The 20289-nt window shown below is 47.2% G+C and overlaps 1 protein-coding gene and 1 non-coding gene across 12 annotated transcripts in view; both read right to left on the bottom strand.

The window, feature by feature from the left end:
- The window catches only part of MAP7D2 (MAP7 domain containing 2), a 101699-nt gene that overhangs the window by 46480 nt on the left and 34930 nt on the right, over positions 1–20289 (bottom strand). For all 11 annotated transcript variants that reach the window (XM_081566000.1, XM_081566002.1, XM_081566003.1 and 8 more), the window contains exons 2-3: positions 6051–6128; positions 4766–4929 (exon numbers count right to left, since the gene is read on the bottom strand). In XM_081566000.1, the coding sequence (XP_081422126.1) occupies positions 4766–4929; positions 6051–6128 (242 nt within the window). The remainder of the gene's footprint in view (positions 1–4765; positions 4930–6050; positions 6129–20289) is intronic.
- TRNAC-GCA (transfer RNA cysteine (anticodon GCA)) lies at positions 11089–11160 on the bottom strand. Its single transcript has one exon. It is a non-coding gene; the product is annotated as a tRNA-Cys (tRNA).

Here is a 20289-nt window from a genome sequence, read left to right as displayed (position 1 = left end):
GATAGTTACTCATGTATTTGGACACTAATGAGAACTTAGAACACCAAGACTGATCAGCCAGCCACATCACTGAACAGCTATCTAGGGGCATAACCATAAGGGAATACCATCCACAGCCAGACCTACTCCTGAGTCAATAAGTTCCCTTTAGAAAAAATACCTGTCATCCATCCCCAATCCACTGAGCTGCTGCAAACTCTACTGTGAGAGATTCATTCCTTTGAACCATAAGCAGGCTTATGAAAATGACATTACCCCTGAGAGAAGACACAATCACTTTGTGTCATCCTATTTGGGGGAGATGATGAAAAATAGGCGATAACCAAGGTCTCTGGTGGCTCAGTGGTAAAGAATTCGACTGCCAATGCAGGAGATGTGGGTTTGATCCCTGATCTGGGAAGATCCACTGGAGAAGGAAATGGCAACCCACTCCAGTATCCTTGCTTGGGAAATTCCATGGACAGAGGAGCCTGGTGGGCTCCAGTCTATGGGGTCACATAGTCAGACACGACTTAGCAACTGAACAACAAACCAAGCTCTATGGTAAGTGGGCTTATAAAACCCAAAGTTGTCAGAATGGGATGATGCTTTTCCCAAACATGTCAAACCAAAACTTCACTCTTATTAGAGATTAGTCTTTTTTAGTCCCGTATTACATAGTATGTGTGTGGATCTTTCTGTTCCTTCCTGTGATAAGACTGTAAAGAATTCTAGATTTGGAGTCAGAAGATATGAATTCAAATCCCACTTCTGCCTGTATCTTTTAGCCCCATGATCCTGAGTAAATCATTTGATGCTGTCCTTGGACATCAGTTCCCTTGTCTATAAAATGGGGATGATATTACCTATATTACAGGTCATTCAAGTTTACAAGATGATAGCAAGCATAATAAGTCCAAAGCTAACTGGATCCAAATTTGAAGAGGAGGATTATTAACATGGCAATTTAGAGCAGTGATTCTCAAACGTGAGTGAGCTTGCATCAGAATCCCCTGGAGGGCTTGTTAAAACACCAGCTGCTGTGCCCCACCACCAGAGTTTCTGAGTCAGCAGGTCCAAGGTGAACATCCTGAGAATACATTTCTGACAAATTTCCAGGCGATGTTGGTACTGTTGGTCTTGGGATGGTACTGAGAACCACTGGTTAGAAGAAAGCCTGAGCATGAGTGAGCATGTTGAGAAAGTTCAATCACATCAGAAGAACAGTATTAATAAATACCAGAGCTGCATACTACAAATCCTGCCAAGTTCTGGCTCTCCTGAGTATCATCTGATCATCAACGGAGGATGGTGAAAGAGCAACGCAGACTCTTGTCCCTAGAATGTCCTCTCCCGGGTGGAGCTTAACGGAAGGAAGGAATGAGGGCAACTCACCCTTGACCCCTTGAGCTCTGGCCCGAGATATGCCTGGATGAACTTACAGGAGAACCACGACCAAGGGGACGCTCTGAGTTGGCCAAGCAGTATAAAAAGTCTGCGGCAGGGCTCGGCCTGGCCACTGTTACCCAGACAGTTGTTTCAGGCAGGAGTAGGGGGTTGACACACCTTCCCCATTGCCCTTACTCCATGCATTCTGGGGATGATAGCATGGGCACAGGCCCCCAAATTGTCCTAAGCAGGGCTCTGTGGAGGGCCTTTTTCTCTGGAAACACATCCACATCTGGCTAGAAAGCCACGTAATCACCATGGCCCTATGCCAGCCAATGCCCTCTAAGAGCAGCCAGCTCTCATCTTAGGGAAGTTTTCATTTAGTTGAGTTCAGAGAGGTCTCATTTTTACAATCAGCCTTGTGGGTTTTGTTAGGTATCAAGCAAGAAGATGAGAAGTTGTGATGTGTTAAAGTAACTTACAGAGATGAAGGTATTCTGTGAAAGAGGCCTTTCCTGGTTATCTGTTTAGCAGGAGGAACAAAGAATTGGCTCCTAGTCATGAAACTATACTTCCCTGAGTGGAGAAAGGTGAGTACACTGTGCTGTCACCCTTAACCCAGGGAGGTTAAGGTTCTGGTTCCAGAAGCTTGATGCTTGGGAGCTATGTGGCATGTGAGGATTTCAAGAACCCACCTTGAGGAGAAGGCAGCCTGCAGCGAGAGAATGAGCTCAAGGTCAGGCTGTCAAGTGGACACTGGACTCCCCCTTCCCTAGGACAGGCCTGCCTACCTTCTAGCCTTTGACACCTCTGGGAGCATCTGTGGTGTCAGAGAGGAGGCATCCACGCTGAGTCTAGGGCTCACCTGCACAGATGTGAGGTGTTACCAAGAGCCACAGCAAGACCAACAACCCTAGGAACCTGGAGCCAGGGCAGGGCTGGTGGGGAGGTGAGGCGTCAACAAGCCTTTTATGAGGTCCTAACATCAGATCAGAGAGGCAAGAGTTGGAACACACTTTCCAGCAAGCCAGAGGAGCAAAATGGAGTGAACCATCTTCCCATAGAGGCGTCTCCCTGGTTGACAGAGATGGACCCTGACAGAAAGGACTGAGATAATCCTGGCATTGTGGAACGTCTCCACAGCCATGTGCCAAGCAGGGAGCAGCCCTCCCAAAAGGTCTCCAGCAAACCATGGAGGCAAATGCAAAGGCTTTCCTTTGGAAAGGCTCCTGCAGCAGAGAGCTATCCATCCCCTCCAAAGATCCCTCACGAGAATGCCAGTCGGACCTCGGCCCCAGCAGAGCAGTGACGACCAGGCTGCATGTGCAGAGTCCCTGATCTCCACTGAGGTCTCCTGGGGCTCTGAGGGCAGAAGCAGGTGGGGCAAGGAGCCCACCACTTCCTCGGGTTGCTCTGCACCCATGGGAGGCCCAGCTCTCAGTCTTGCCCTGCTGTGTCCGGGGAGAAGAGGGTGCAAGCTTGGCGTGTGTTTGCCAGCCACAGGCAGGCAGTCTGCCCCACTGCCCACCATCATCACGTAAGGGGTGAAAGGGAGCAGACAAAGCAAACAGGAGATTAGCCCAAGCACAACTACTAGCGAGTCAGCTGCATCAGGACTCACCAGCTGGCATGACATTCCCTCATCTACAAGAGACTGGAGTCCGGTTTAAAATGATTGACTTAAAATGCCTCTGGCACTGTTGTTCAATAAAAAAAAAAGTGCAGAATGCCTCAGAGGTGGACCTGTGTGGCACTGTCAGATGTGGTGGAGGCTTAGGCAATGTCTCCTGTGTCTTTGAGGCACCCTTTCCCGGAAATGGCAGTGACAAGCAATCCCGCAGGGGGTCAGGAGTGGAAGTGGAGGGAGCAGGGAGGAAGGAGACCAGCTGTGAGTCAAGGATGGGAGGGTGGGAAGAAAGGGGCGAGTCCAGCGACTCACGACAAAGGCCCAGGCTGGGAAAGGAGAGGTCCGTCCTGGTCACTGAAACAGCCCAGCTCATTGTGGCTTTTCTCTTGGTCTCTGCACCCTGTGCCATCAGCTTTCTGGGTAGCTCTCTCTTGACCATGCTTCAGCTAAGCTCATCTGAAGCAAGCAAAGGGAGCAGCTACTCTGTGCTAGTGCTCTGCTGGCACTTTTACAAAAGTGACCTTCTTTAACTCCTGTGACCACCTCTCTGTTCTGGGCTGAGAAGAATCAGTTCTTAGAGGGGCTGTGGGACTTGGCCTTGGCTGTCGGCTGCTTAAGTGGGAGAGCTGGGATTTGCACCAGGAGCTCGCAAAGGCACATAGGGATCCAGCTGATACAGCAACAGTGAACTGTGACTAAGACCCTGCCTCAGGCCTCCATTCGCTAAGAGGAACAGAGAAGTTGCCACTTAAGCCTGTCCGTTGTGGGGTTGTGGGCAAAGATGGTTCTAATTGTGTGTATGTGTGCATGATTGTGGGTTTTTTTTTTTTTAGTTAAAAAAAAAAAAAGACCAAAGGGTAAAGACAGTGATAATTCAGAGATTTAAAAGAAATACTGAATTTATACCAACATCTTTGTATCTTATGGCCTTCCCTGGTGGCTCAGATGGTAAAGAATCTGCCTGCAATGCAGGAGACCTGGGCTTGATCCCTGAGTCAGGAAGATCTCCTGGAGATCCACTCCAATATTTTTGCCTGGAGAATCCCATGGACAGAGGAGCCTGGTGGGCTACAGCCCATGGGGTCGCTAAGAGTTGGACACGACTGAGCAACTAACACTTCCACTTTTCACTCTATCTTACAGTGCTGGCGATTAACAAACCTCTACATTGTTCATACTAAATGATGAGTCACCATACCTTATGAATAAAAAATGATCATCACCTGATACAAGGCTATGATTATACTCTTAAAATATACTTGTTAAGAAAATCTATATCCCAAATATGCTTTCTAAATATACTTTCAAAGTTTAGTAATAAAGGACTCTGTCAGGTAATTACATTCCATTTCTTTTTAAAACATAACTAGAGAGAAAGGATGATTAAAGCAAGAACCTGCATTAAAATATAAATAGACTAGCATGTTTGTATTGGAAGGTAGAATATTTGATTTTCCAGCAGTGATTACAAGGTCACATTACCCTCCACACTCACAGCCCTTCCTCCAGCCTCGTGTCTGCCTCAGAAGCATGGATGCCTCGAGTAATCCCCAGGTGGATGTCACTCAGTTCCCACCCATAATCCTGTCTGAGTTTTAGTGTCAGAGAAGACATCTGAAAGAGGTCTTGGAGTCCACCAAGTCCAACCCCGTCACTTCAAAGACAAAGAAATTAAGGCCCAGGGAGGCCAACCAGTTTATCTGAGGTCACACAGCAAATAAACTGCTAAGTTGAATGGATCTGTCTCTTTGTTCCTGTTCTGGCCCTCACCTCCTCCTCCCGGAGCTTCTGCTTCCTCTTCTCCTCCACAGCCGCCCTCTTCTGCTCCTCTCGCTGACGCTGCTCTTCCAGCTTCTTCCATCGCTCCTCAACTTGCTTTTCATACTGGAGCTTGGCTCTCTTCTGTTTCTCCAGGATTTGCTGCTCCCGGGCAGCTGGGGGAAGGAAAGCAGAAGAAAGGTGTCATTACTGGAGCACCCCATGCTGTTTGGATTAATACCAACAATGCAGAAGTGAGACTGAACCCCAAAAAGGAGCCCAGAGGGATCGTAGGCTGCAGTAACTGAGAGGAAGGGTTCTGGCACCTCCACCACTAGCTGGGTGACCCCAGGCCTATTAACCATGTCCTCTATCTGCCTCAGTTTCCTCCTCTGTGAAGTGGGGATGTGCAACATCACAGTGTTGTGGAGACTGAATGAGACAATGCAGAGAAAGCAGACAGTCACTGCCCCTACACGTGGGAGCTCTGTCTGTCATCACCATCAAGTCAAACTTGTCCCAATGGCTAGGCCACATGGGGGATTGAGAAATGAGAGCTATCAGGGTATCTTCATTCAGGATACATTCGCTGTACATACACTGCATACCAGACGCTGAACTGGGTGAAAGTAAACAGAAGAGGATGAACAGAACTGTCTTTCCTCTTGAGACATTTACTAAGGGGCCTTAACTCCACCTGGCCAAGCAGGCAAGGGTTCCCTGGAGGATGCAATGTCTGAGGTGACCAGGAGGAGGCAGTCGAGGAGAAGGATTCAAAAGCTCCTCTTCCGTCTCACTGCCCTAGGGAAGCCACTCTACCTACCTGTGGCACCCTGTGGGGAACAGCCCTGATGCTTCTGTCCACAGCCTGCAAGGTAGGACAGTCTTTCCCTATAGGACAGCCTTTCCCAATTGCTTCCCTGTCCTAACATAGAAATGGCCTTCTGTGTCGATTTCCTCTGTTCCTCCAAGGATGGCCCTTCAGCTGCTCTGGGCAGAGGTCGCCTGAAGAGGGGGGTGGTGTGCAGAGAATGTCTCTCATTCTTCAGCACCCTACCCACAGCCGTAGGGCAGTGCCAGTAACAGAGCTTCAACACGTGCTCAGTGAGTAAATCAACCGCCCTGAGAATTACATAATAGCTGTGAACAGGCCAGTGGTAGTGATGGTTTGCTCCCAGTTTTCCACGTTGACCTAGCAACTGTCCCAGTTCTTTTCTCATTTAATCACAATTTCTGAGGAAAGACACCATCACATCTCTACTCCCTTGGACCTAAACAGCCAAAGTGTACAACTTACCAAGACATTTGTCTCTTTCTTCTCGTCTTTCTTTAGCTAGTCGTTGTCTCTCATCGGATTTTAAAAAACCTTCCATGCCTACAAGAGAGAAAACACAATCAAAGACTTCACTCTCCCCATCTGCTGAGTGCCAGGGGGCGCTGGGGCCACACCCTGGGTCTGGTCACATGCACACATCAGCATCAACATCACTTCACCCACGCAGAGTGAAGTGACCCATCACTCCCTACCCCAGGGGAGGATGGCCCAGACCTGAGAGTTGAGGAGTGGTAGCTGTGGCTGTCACGCTCACCCACCAAGCTTGGCTGGAGTGGCCCCAGGCCAGGCCCTAGAGGAGTCAGAAAGCTCAATTAGGGACAGGCCTGGCAACATGCAGAAAAGCCTACCAGGCTTCCCCTGGTCCGGCTCCCAGGGGAAGGCAGATGCACAAAAGAAGACACGATTATTACACAGATTATTATTATTAGTGAGCATTCGACTTTCTGGAAGAAGACAACTGCTGAGGGGCATGTATGAGTGAGCTGGAAAAAAGTAACACTCCAGTTTGATTTTGGTTCCACTAAGTTTGCTCCCATGTCAATATTAGCATTTTAGAATCACAAAGAAGGAATATAATGTACTTCTGTTTACTTGTTATTTCATTTTATTATCAGTACAACAAATAAAATGGAACAAATGGCAATTCCCCCCTAAAATGTCCGGGAAACATCCCAGGAGCTCCGCGTCTCCACTCCTCTTCCACAGGACCCTAAAGGGCTTTCTGAAGCAAAGATGAAATGATCTTCGCAGTTGTTTCAGGATTGAAAATAATTTACTGCACTTGCTCACAACTGACCATTCATGAGTATCACTTACACAGTGGTCAAGGACCACATTCTGGAGAAATTGGCTTTAGTGCTGCTATAACCAGACTGACGTGCCCAGCACCTGTGTCTCCTCTGCGGTAATATCACAGCTGACTTCACAGCATGCACCTTTCAGGGGTGTGCCTTCCACTGCCCAGGAGAGAGGCCTGGAGGATTAGACCGCAGAGCAGCAGCGGGAATGCGGATAAGGATGGATGTGATAAGCACTGCTGCCGCTGCTGCTGCTGCTAAGTCGCTTCAGTCGTGTCCGACTCTGTGCGACCCCATGGACTGCAGCCTACCAGGCTCCTCCGTCCACGGGATTTTCCAGGCAAGAGTACTGGAGTGGGGTGCCATCACCTTCTCCGGTGATAAGCACTGGGTTGTCACAATTCCCCACAAGCATCTAATTTTGCAGCCTGGATTAAGCAGCAGGGATATTAAAGCTCAAGAGAGAAGTCTTGGAAAATCAACCCAAGTGCCACTTCCCATTAAAAAAAAGTTGAAGTATAGTTAACTTCCAGTGTTGTGTGTCACTTTCAGGTGTACAGCAAAGTGGTTCAGTTATACACATTCATACATACATATATACATATAGCTTGATATTCTTTTCTACTGTAGGTTATTACAAGATACTGAATATAGTTCCTTGCGCTATACAGTAGGTCCTTGCTGATTATCTATTTCATATATAGTAGTGCATTTATGTTAATCACAAACTCTTATTTTATCTCTATCCCTCTTTCCTCTTTTAGTAATGATGTTTGTTTTCTATATCTGGAGTTAATTTCTGTTTTGTAAATAAGTTCATTTAGTTTTTGTCAACTCTTAATCATTACGATTAATGATTAATGGCATCACCAACTCGATGGACATGAGTTTGAGCAAGTTCTAGGAGTTGGTGAAGGACAGGGAAGCCTGGTGTGCTGCAATCCATGGGGCCGTAAAGAGTCAGACACAACCAAGCAACTGAACTGAACTGAACTATGATGGTACCAACGACAGGAACAGCATCAAGAATTTAAAGGCCTAACTTCTCAGCTCATCAGTGCTGCTCTCCCAGTCTGACCCCTTTCCCTTACATCCCCTGAACCTGTAGGAACCCCACCAACCTTCAAGAGCCCACAGTTTTCCAGATCCATGAAGCTCTGTGCCCCCACATTGCTCACAGAACCCTAATTTCATTCTGCTTAGCTGCAGAGTACTGTCTCCCTGCAGGGAGCGAGGGCCTACTGAGCCAGGGGCGGGTCTGCATCTCTGGGTCGACCCGCTTGGGCCACACCCTACCCCCACAAGCCTCAAGGTGCATACACAACACTCAAAGACAGGTATGTGGTCAGTGGTAGGGCAGCGGGGAGAGAAAACCAGATTTCTCCATGATGATTCTCTAAACATTTTCAAGCTCTAGTCTCTACCTTAAGCATTTGATTAATAAGGATTTGTTCTGTGTGAAAAGCTACAAAGAGAAGCCAACGACCCATGGACAGATGCTGGCATCAGCACCCACATCTACTTACCAGCTCAGGCATGACCTGTCACCTTACAGATCTAAGATACAGAGTGAGAACCACTGAAAGTGTGCTTTGAACAGAAGAAAAAGAGAAAAACTGAGGGAAAAGGGCCAAGCACATTTGAAATTGGCCATGATACCTTAAGGCTTTACCAACAGAAGGATGTCTGTTGCAGATATGCATGATTTTAGGCTGCCCCCTTGTGGGCACTTGTAAGAGTCACACCCTCAAATCATTTTTCAGAAAATCTTCATTATCAGCCTCATAGTCATGATCTGCTTCGTCATAACAGGAGGCTACAATGTACGAACCAAGTCCACTGCTTGAATTTACTTGGCCCAATCACCTCATGATGACAGAGGTACTATTATGATCCTCATCTTACAGGTACAAAAAAGGTACACAGAGGTTAACTTGTTCAAGGTTACACCATCAGAAAGTAGAGATGTAGATTCCAACCTAAGAACCTGACTCCAGGACTCACACTCTTAATCACTGCTTTCTCACGTGGCAAAAGGGGAAACGTAATAGCTCGACCTCAGCACCGATGAATGAATGCTTCGTGGCTTTCTGAGACTCTATTATACACAAGGAACAAGTTCCATCCTTGTCCCAAGAATGCGCATGCAAATTCGGAGAGAAGTGCAAGACCAATTCATTAGAGAAGTACCGATTAAGCACTACTGTGAGCTGGGCACTGGCCAGCTGTGAACAGATGTGCTAAGTATTTGTTTCCTCTTCAAACTGATGGTTTGGAAATGTCTGGATGCTGCGTGAGGAAAGGGGGTAGCCAGATGACCCCAGGGGCAGCCGTGTCACGTAATTTTGCTTGGGCCCCGCTGAGGGGGATGAAATGACTCAGTCCAAGGTGGGTAACCTAGAATCTCTATATGCTCTCATATGGCAGTGACAAGCCATTCTTCTCTGTTTAAGATAATCAAGATTAAATGCAATTAACAATTCTGTTCCTCCATCACACTGGGCCCATTTCAGTTACTCACTAGCCACATGAGCCTGTCAGCCACTGAAAAACACTGAACCAGGAACCTCAAGGCTCACTCTCGTGATTCACACGTAACTGCTCTGGGACACACACAAATGAAGAAGAATTCAGCGTCCAATCAAGGTTGAGTTTTGCTGGGTGAGTAAGACTATGGTAAGGCATCATTCCTCTACATAGCATCTGACTCTTCTGATTAAAAGAACTGTCAAGCAATCATTTCTAGAACATCCATTTGAGGAGAAGCCAAATAATTATATCTCCATTTCCACCTCGTGATCCCTGATGAACCTCTGGGGACCTCTGCCAAGAGGTTCCACCCCGAAGGATGAAGGGGTACAGCACAAACCAGACAACCTCTATGTGTTTGGGGGTATGGACCTGACCAGTTAGCACCACTGCAGCAACACAGCCTGAGAAATCGAGGTAGACTATGATTCACAGGCTCAGGGCAAGGGACCTTAATACATAAATGCTAACACCACCAGGAGACTTCAACTAAAGACACGCATGTGTGTGTGTGTGTGTGTGTGTGTGTGTGTGTGTTTTCAGTTGCTTAGTCATGTCCAACTCTTTGTGAACTCATGGACTGAAGTCTGCCAGGCTCCTCTGTTCCTGGGATTTCCCAGGCAAGAATACTGGAGGGGGTTGCCATTCCCTTCTCCAGGGGATCTTCCCAACCCAGGAATTGAACCTGAGTCTCCTGCATTGGCAGTGATGACTTGAACCAGGGTCAGCAACCCTAGCTTTGAGAGCTACTATAGCATGGAGAGTTAGTTCAGTTCAGTTGCTCAGTCGTATCTGACTCTTCACAACCCCTTGGACTGCAGCACGTCAGGCTTCCCTGTCCATCACCAACTCTCGGAGCTTGCTCAAACTCATGGCCATCGAGTTGGTGATGCCATCCAACCATCTCATCCTCTGTTGTCCCCTTCTCCTCCCACCTCAATCTTTCCCAGCATCAGGGTCTTTTCCGATGAGTCAGTTCTTCGCATCAGGTGGCAAAAGTATTGGAGTTTCAGCTTCAGCATCAGTCTTTCCAATGAATATTCAGGACTGATTTCCTTTAGGATGGACTGGTTGGATCTCCCTGCAGTCCAAGGGACTCTCGAGTCTTCTCCAACACCACAGTTCAAAAGCATCAAATTTTCAGAGCTCAGCTTTCTTTATGGTCCAACTCTCACATCCACACATGACTACTGGAAAAACCATAGCTTCTGACTAGACAGACCTTTGTTGGCAAAGTAATGTCTCTGCTTTTTAATATGCTGTCTAGGTTGGTCACAGCTTTTCTTCTAAGGAGCAAGTGTCTTAATTTCATGGCTGCACTCACCATCTGCAGTGCTTTTGGAGCCCAAGAAGATAAAGTCTGTCACTGATTCCATTGTTTCCCCATCTCTATGGAAGTGATGGGACTCCCCCATGAAGTGGTGGGACCAGATGCCATGATCTTTGTTTTTTGAATGTTGAGTTTTCAGCCAGTTTTTTCACTCTCCTCTTTCACTTTCATCAGGAAGCTCTTTAGTTCCTCTTTGCTTTCTGTCATAAAGTGAAAGTGAAGTCGCTCAGTCATGTCCCACTCTTTGCGACCCCATGGACTGTACCCTACCAGGCTCCTCAGTCCATGGAATTTTCCAGGCAAGAGTACTGGAGTGGGTTGCCATTCCCTTCTCCAGGGGATCTTCCTGACCCAGGGATCGAACCTGGGTCTCCTGCATTGCAGGCAGATGCTTTACCAACTGAGCTATCCCAGAGGCCCCTCTGTCATAAGGGTGGTGTCATCTGCATATTGGAGAAGGCAATGGCAACCCACTCCAGTACTCTTGCCTGGAGAATCCCAGGGACAGGGGAGCCTGGTGGGCTGCTGTCTGTGGGGTCGCACAGAGTCGGACACAACTGAAGCGACTTAGCAGCAGCAGCAGCAGCATCTGCATATCTGAAGTTGTTGATATTTCTCCCCGCAATCTTGATTCCAGCTTGTACTTCATCCAGCCTGGCATATCACATGATGTACTCTGCGTATAAATTAAATAAGCAGGATGACAATATAAAGCCCTGACGTACTCCTTTCCCTATTTGGAACCAGTCTGTTGTTCCATGTCCAGTTCTAACTGTTGCTTCTTGACCTGCATACAGGTTTCTCAGGAGGCAGGTAAGGTGGTCTGGTATTCCCATCTCTTTAAGAATCTTCCAGTTTGTTGTGATCCACACAGTCAAAGGCTTTGGCATAGTCAATAAAGCAGAAGTTGATGTTTTTCTGAAACTCTTGCTTTTTCGATGATCCAGCGGATGTGCTGGCAATTTGATCTCTGGTTCCTCTGCCTTTTCTAAAACCAGCTTGAACATCTGGAAGTTCATGATTCATGTACTGTTGAAGCCTGGCTTGGAGAATTTTGAGCATTACTTTGCTAGCGTGTGAGATGAGTCCAACTGTGCGGTAGTTTGAACATTCTTTGGCATTGACTTTCTTTGGGACTGGGATGAAAACTGACCTTTTCTAGTCCTGTGGCCACTGCTGAGTTTTCCAAATTTGCTGGCATACTGAGTGTAGCACTTTCACAGCATCATCTTTTAGGATTTGAAATAGCTCAACTGGAATTCCATCACCTCCACTAGCTTTGTTCGTAGTGATGCTTCCTAAGGCCCACTTGACTTCGCACTCCAGGATGTCTGGCACTAAGGTGAGTGATCATACCATCGTGGTTATCTGGGTCATGAAGATCTTGGCACCTCTTCTTAATCTCTTCTGCTTCTGTTAGGTCCATACCATTTCTGTCCTTTATTGAGCCCATGTTTGCATGAAATGTTCCCTTGGTATCTCTAATTTTCTTGAAGAGATCTCTGGTCTTTCCCATTTTATTGTTTTCCTCTATTTCTTTGCATTGATCACTGAGGAAGGTTTTCTTATCTCTCCTTGCTATTCAGAGTTAGTACCACAGGGGAAACTGGGTGAAGGGTCCACAGGGTCTCTCTGTAGTACTGCTTACAACTGCATGTGAATCTGCAATAACCTCAAAGTAGAAAGCTTTTTAAAATCTAGTTTAGTCACTCAGTCGTGTCTGATTCTTTGTGACCCCATGGACTGTAGCACACTTGCTGAAGTGTAAAACCCTGGGAGGGACCCAAAGACAAAGAGGGAGCAGGAGACACCTTCCCAGAAGGACAAGGGGTAGCCCTGCCAGAGTCACCTCTGCCTCATTCTTGATGCAGTAATGCTACCTGGGGTGATGACACTGAGGTAGTGTGCACCCCTGAAACTGAGGCCTTTTCCTGGGCAATTCACCCCTATAGGAAATAAGAATCAAAAAGGTATCCTAAGCAGACAAACAACTATTTTATGTGAACAGAAGAGCATAAAATTTCATACTTCACTGGCCTGCTCTTGTTTAGAGTAACTTCCCGTTATCCTTGGGCTGCGGCAACACATTTAAAAAACTAATTTAAAAATGTATTTTATTAGCCTCAGGCACTCTCTCCTTAGAATATTAATGAGCTGATATTAGTCAATTATTCATGGTGTGTAATAACCATTATCGAAATACAAAGTTTTTAAGTGAAGCCAGCTGTGTTCGACTTTTAAAAATTGACTGCATTAAATGAATTTTAAAGTAACCTTTCTAATCACAGCTCATGTCTGTGCAATTACAATGACCAGACAAAAGGAAGGGACTCAGGAATGAAGAGCTCATCAAATAGGAAGCCCCATTTTTGCCAGCCTCTCCTTTGGGGGGCCCACCCCTCTGTGGACTGGCAGGCAGGGATGCACCCACAACTCAGTGGTGACTCGCTTGTGCTGTGATGATCTGTCTCAGGTCATGGAGACCACTGGTCCTCAACTGTGGCCACACAGACCATCACCTGGGGAGCTCTAACAATTATGGGTGCCTGTGCCTCTCTCCCAGAGAGTGGCCTTGTCGGCTCAGGTGTGGCCAGGGTGCTGGTGCTCTAAGAGCTCCCATGTGAGCTTCTGTTCAGAAGGACGGACACTGCTCCTAGCCTGCTGCTCTTCCCACTGCAGCGCGGGTTGGAACCACTTGGAGGGCTTATGAACCCAGAGTGCTGGGCGGCACTCCTAGAGTTTCATGGAGTGGGCCTAGGGCCCACCAGAGAAGCGTGTCCAGGGCCCACACCTTAAGAGCTGCTGTTCTACTAGACTAGGCTGATTCTACAGGGCAAGGCCCTGCCTCCAGCTCCTCTCTGGATGTCCAGAGCCCAGCGAAGTGTGGGGCTCAAAGAGTGGGTCCCAAATTATGTCTGCAAAAGGAACAATCGGCCATCTGGCTGCACCCTCCTACACACAGTGTCTGCCATGGCTGTTACTGCCTGACATGCTACTATCTGGGCCTGTTCATCTGCCCCTTGCCCTCTAAGACCCAAGACCTTGCACATGGTACTCAAATATTTACTAAATGAGGGTCCATAGATATTATGTCCCTTTAATGGAAACCTCCCCATTTGTAGAGCATTAAACCAAGTATCAGAAGTGTCTATAAAAACAAGGAACATTTAAAAATATCTTTGTAGCCATTATTTTGCTGGATCTGTTCAGGCAATTCAAAGGTAAAGAAAGGAAGGCAGCTTCCCCCACAAACGCTAACAGTTTCCAGGTGATCAGGTGATGCTCATGCTGCTGGTCTGGGGACCATCCTTTGAGAAGCACTGATCTACTCCATTCCTTACCAGCTATAAGCTTCTGAATGGGCTTAAATTCTCTTTTCACTGCAGTGAAAGAGTCTGTAGTACACTGTTGCCACCGAATTTGTGACTTCCAATGTGACTCTTTCAAGGATGATGTCATAATTTATATTAATACTTCAAAAAGAGGCTGGCCTGGAACTAGCATTTATGTTCAATAGCTATTGACTACTATAGGATGGAGGTGTAGATATCCAGGTATCAAAACACATTTTTTAAAAATGTATAGAGATACCAAAAAGTCCTTGAAAAGTGGAGAAATAGAGAATATAAGAAATAAGAATATATACAAATTTACACTGCTATTATGTTTTTATAAAATATGTTAAATTTCTAGCAGTTTCCTTTAAAACAACTGAATTAAATTTTCCCCCAAAATGTAAATGTTGTAGGAGTATTACTAAATGACTTAAATGCTTCCTAAATGATTTTCTTAAATCACAACTGCACAGTTAAGAGAAGAGCCAGTTTTTTTGCTTTTTAAAGTGTAGAACTGGGTCAAGTCCAAACAATCACAAAGAGTATAGCAGTTTGACATAAAGGTCAAACAATAATGAATCTCAGATCGCATCATTCTTGCCCTGCAACCAGGAACCTGGTACATAATCATCACCGATCCACACCAATCTCCTTGGGTCACCGGAAGAAGGAAGGCACAACAGCAAAGTCCTACAGCAACTGCCCTGAGTTTCCTCTTCTGTAAGATGGAAAAACAGTAGTGCCTCTCTTACAGTGAGGATGTAATGAAAGCTCACAAGCACTGATTAACCATACCCAGGACAGAGCGGGAGCACAGCGAATTCAGCTAGTCTGTGTTGCCCATGCTAGCCTGCCTGTTCCTAGTTACAGCTCTCCCTCTTCCATTAATGAGGTCTCCTGCCCACAGGACCAACCACACTACCTTTCCTAACACAGGTGATGAGACAGAGTGTGTACTATGCTGCCAGTCTAAAACCACAGCGAGCATCCCTTTCCTATAAAAATTATACTGGGAACATGTATACATGCCTTTGACTTCTCAGTCACCAACGATTACTTGTGTCTACACACGCTGGCGTTCCCCTTCTGGTAACTCAGCAGAAATTAGATCTTATCTCTAGCAGGACAAGTAACTTCCTACTAAAAAAAGAATACACAGATGACATTTCACAAACACTAATTGTGAAGGCGGCATGTGATGATGCTGTTCTTCACCATCTCAACAGTAGATTGCCTAGTTATACTCACACACATGTAAGCAGCCAGCCTAAGAACTCCTGCCACAGCAACTCAAGCTCCCATAACCAAACAAAAACACCCCACACCAAGCTATAAAATCCAACTGCACCCAGTTTGACCAACTGTACACAGGTTCGCAGGCTAGCCTGGCTTCTTCTAAAGGTACCATTCATTAAGCACGTATCTCCTGCCTGGCATCATGCACTCCAAGATGGAGAAAGTGAGACTCTCCCCAGGGGTTAAGACTTCTGTCCAAAGGCACAGCTGCTAAGTGGCAGAGCTTGGATTTGAGGCCAATCTGGCTGACTCCCAAGCTGATGGGCATCAACTCAATACTGAGAGGGAAGGCCACCTGAAGGAAAGAACACTGACCTAGGAATCTAGGTGTCCAGAAACTGAGTGGCTGTTCCTACCAGGATTCACAAAGGAGGTGGCAAGGCTACTACTATACAGTCCAGAACAAGTCCCTGATTCCCCTTATCTTTAAACCCTGCTTTCAGATCACCAGTGTCTGCAGCTTGCCCCTACGGCCTCCGTGGCACGCTGGGCCCCTGACTGTTGGAAGACTACTGTGCTAATTGAGGGGGAGAGGGGACTGGGGCAAGAAAATGTACGCACTGGTTAAAATTTACCTGCTGGTACACTTGAAAGGTGTGCACTTTAGTGTATGATACCTATTTCTAACACTACAACAACTGCAACAACACATGGAAGAGACAAAATTCAGTGCTAGCTGACCTGCCATATATCAGTAGTGCTCAAGGCTGCAGAGAACAGGCCTGGATCTCCCAGGCAACTGCATTCTCAGTGTGGCTCTGTGAAGGGGTGAGGGAACTCCAAGGGTAGCATGGGAGACAGGAGGTGAGCCTCACAGGGCTGGTGTGGGACTGAAGACACCAGCAAAGGCCCAGGGACTGGCGCAAGCGCAGGGCTCTTAAAGAACACGTGGTGATTCAGGAGAGAAGGGGTCTATACAGCCAGTTCAAGACTCTGCCTTGACACCTTCTCTTCCAGGGTGTTGTCACCTGCCTTTCTCATGCCTTTAACTGTCTCTACCCTATACCAGATCTCAGCTACTCATTGTCCAAAAGGCCTGGCTCTTCTCCAGCCATCAGAGGAGCTATCTCCCTTTGTATCACTTCCCCATTCACATGGAGCTCAGTCCTGGGGGCTTCTTCCAGGTTCTATCTGTGTGGCCCTTCCAATAGTGCCCCAGTCAAGGGATCCTGAGTAATCCCTTCACCTCTCAGAGCTTTGGGCTCCTCTTCTATATAAATCAGGATCATTACTACCTACTTCCCAAGGTTACAGTGTGTGTTGGGGGTTGGGGGTGCTGTGAAAATGCTTGGCAGCAGGAGGAGCCACAGTTGGCTCCCTTCCCCTGATGATATATGAGAACACAGGCCAAACAAGTCGTGGCAGTCACGCACTGGGTCCAGGCCCCAGACCATGAAATGTGAAGTTCTGCACACTTCCATCTCCCCATGAACTCCATAAAATTCCCCCAAGAGACCTGCCGCAACTTTCGATGAGTTCCCAGTTTACATTCTAAGATTTTCTCTCCTCTGCTGAGCCAACAATTCATTTGAAAGATGAGGTGAACAAAGTCAAAGGTGCTAAAAGAAGACAACGAGCAGCTAGAAAAATTCAACTCGATTAATGATCTACTGAGCACTGCAGTGCAGAAACTTCCCTCCTACCCTGGCTCCTCATTTGGGAGGCACCTGGACTCCTGTGTTTCTACAATAAATTTAATACATGTTTGTGTCATTTCAAAAGGACCCACTGTTTGCAATATGACTTGCTAGCTAAATGAAACCTGCATAATTTCCCCTCTTCCCTTCTGAGTTCTTGGCTGGGACCCCCTGTAATACAGATGGAACTTTTTTTTAAGATTTATTTATTTTTTGTTGTGCTGGGTCTTTGGAGCTGTGCACGCACTTCTCATTGCGGTGGCTTTTCTTGTGGAAGACAGGCTCTAGGGCGCACAGGCTTCAGTAGTTGCGGCTCAAGGGGTCTCTAGAGCGCCGGGTCAATAGCTGTGGTGCACTGGCTTAGGTGCCCCTCGGCATGTGGAATCTTTCCAGACCCGGGATCAAACTCGTGTCCCCTGCATTGGCAAGCTGCTTCTTAAACACTAGGCCACCAGGCATGCCCTAGGCAGAAGTTTATTAAATATATACGTCACGTACATATAGGAGATTCTCAGGAAACCAATTACACTCTCCAGGATGGCCCAAACCACTACCTCAAATACCACCGGCAGCTAAAGACCAAAGAAAGATGTGTGTGAGAGCTGGAATTCATAGAAGGTGAGAGGAGGAAATGTTTGGTAAACACAGGCTGCCCTGCAACGCAGATAAGTCTCCCAGGTTTAAAAATCATCCGTATCCGCGGTAAAAGCCATCTTCCTAGCATAGGCCCCATCTTCCTAATGTGAATTTCCTTTATAAATACAGATTTCCCTTATAAAAGGGCCATTTTCAGAGCTTCTCAGGCATCTGTAGTTTCTCAAATTAATCCTATGCCGAAGAGACGTATTTCGTATTTTGAATAGTGTATTCTACCCTGCTTTGCCAGCCAAGCTCAGGGCTCGCCAAGGCAGCTGGGTGGCTCTGCACTGACGCCCATACTGCCACCCTTCTCTCCCTCCAGGCTCCCCTGCTCAGTGCGCCTCTCTTCATCACACAGCTCTCTACAGCTACAGGCCTGTGGATTCCACCTAGCCTTCCCAGGGTGATGAGCAAGAAAGAGGGAAACAGGGGCTGGCGCTAGAAAAGAGTGAACACAGACAGCAGAGCACACCTAGACGCTTCTATCACAGATGGGGCACGCCGGGCCAGGTGACTGAGGTTGCCCTCAGGGTCCTTTAGAGATGGAGAAGCTCTGACACAGGGGACTTTGGCATGAGCATCCAAGGCTGGCCTGTCCCAATCAAGGGGTAAGGCTCAATGTGAAGACACAATGACCTTTGAAAAGCCCTCCTATCCCCCAGCAAGGATGGAGAAGAAGCTGGGAGCCAGTGAGCGTGCTGGAGCCAGCTGAGCACAGGTTCCACTCTCACAGAGATCTTGGAGCATCAGTGGAGAGGGTAATGGAGGGGGAGAGGAGGGAAGGGGGGAAAAGGAGGGGGCAGGAGAAAGAGACACACACACACACATTCACACACATGCGTGCTGCTCAGAACACTGCCTGCTGTGCTCAATAAAGGTCAGGCGTCACCATTTCTAAGCCTAGCCCAGGGCTGTCCTTCAGTGGTTGGGCAGAGGTGGGTTCTAGGGTTGCACACCACAGGGGATGTGGTTGTTTACAGTGTGGACTCAGAAAGGCCTTGGACATCTGCAAAGAGTGCCAGACACAGGGGGAAAAAATAACTCTTCTTATTTGCTTTTTTCAGCAACAAAGTACAAGACACTGAAAAATGTCTCTTTGAAGATGTGGACAGAATCCAGCAGGTAAAAGCTGGTAAAGAAAAATAAACTTCAGCATTCTCATTATTAGTGCCATTTGATTTTCTCTTCAGGGTGGTTGTGTATGTTTCATGACTATGACCACAAAAGGTGTGCAAAGGATCCCAAAGGGGCACTGGAGACCCTGCTGGCCCATCTTCATGCCACTCATGACCCAGGTACCCATCAGATCCCGGGTTCCTATGGTGGGAAGAGCTGTGTCCTTGAGCATGAGTGAGGCACCAGAAAACTCCCTCATTCTGTCCTTCCTTGTTTCCTGCCTCCCACAGCAACACGGGCCGGGTGATGGCAGTCTGTCCACCCTCCCTGTTACAGGGTTGGCAAGAGCCTTCAGGGCCCCCTCCCTAAGGACAGCCCTTTGTTCCAGGCTGCCTGCTTCCCTACGTCACCTCAGTAGGCTTCAGACCTGCACCTTGACCACTGCTGAGCAACTCAAGCATCCAAGGTGAACTCTCCTGCTGTAGACCCATCTACTCCCAGTCTCAGCCCTGGGTGGCTGAGCCCCACCTCGGAGACAGCCCCAGTTACACCAGTGCATCCAGGGGCCAGTGATAGGCTACCAGAACTGAACTGGAGGCCTCAGTGCGATGCTTGGGCATGCAGCTCCAAAAAGATTCGTTTTAAAACAAAATACAAAGGGTAAATAAAGAGGTTAGAAAAACAATCACTCTTTGCATTGCAAACAATTTGAAGACACATCAAGAAATTTGAAAGCTGTAATAATCTCCCATTCCTTTTCTCCCAGAAAAGCATGCCCAGCAGGATTGCTCGGCCCTGCCCCAAAGTACAGGCCCTGCATCTGGCATCCTTAAACAAGGACGATCTTCAAGAGCACTTCAAGGCCTCGAGGCGGAAACAGCTTCCTGACTCAAATAGGCTGTTTTTAAATTGCGAGGACAGAGCAAAATGTGTGCCCCGACTCCATGTCATTCGGGGCAGTCTGGCATGCCTTTCTACACAGCCTTGCAGAGATCTTCAGCTTGCTAATTAAATTTACCCCACTTCACCCTACCTAAATACCTCTTTGGAAAAACAAAAACCACATAAATCTTACAGTTCTAGTTATTCAGTAGGTCTGAAGCCTACTGAGGTGACTGAGGAGAAGCAGGCAGCCAGAGAAGGAGGGGCTGTCCTCAGGGAGGAGGCCTTGGTGGACAAAAGTTTATTTTGAAAACAATAAGATTACAGATTGTGATGCTGACAAGAGAAAAGGCAAATTGTGAATCTCATTCCTCATTTCTGAGAATGATTTTTGCAGAGTAAGATCACAAGGCCTTCAGAAGTGAAGTCTGAAGGTTCATGGCTATGTGCAGGCTTCTCTTTGGGTTGTTCCACGGGAAAGGCTCTTGCCATTCAAAACAACGCATGACAAATGCCCTTTTGTGCACCACAGCTGTATCTGAGCACAGCCACCTTGCCTGTTGTGGCTGTCACTGTTTCTCTCCTTCTTTCTCATCATAGGAATATAAAAACTGGTAATACATGGATTTTCAAATCTTG

This window comes from Giraffa tippelskirchi, chromosome X (assembly GCF_054371585.1).
Source record: "Giraffa tippelskirchi isolate mGirTip1 chromosome X, T2T-mGirTip1v1.2.pri, whole genome shotgun sequence".
Lineage (NCBI taxonomy): Eukaryota > Metazoa > Chordata > Mammalia > Artiodactyla > Giraffidae > Giraffa > Giraffa tippelskirchi.
This window is presented reverse-complemented; position numbering and strand designations above follow the sequence as displayed.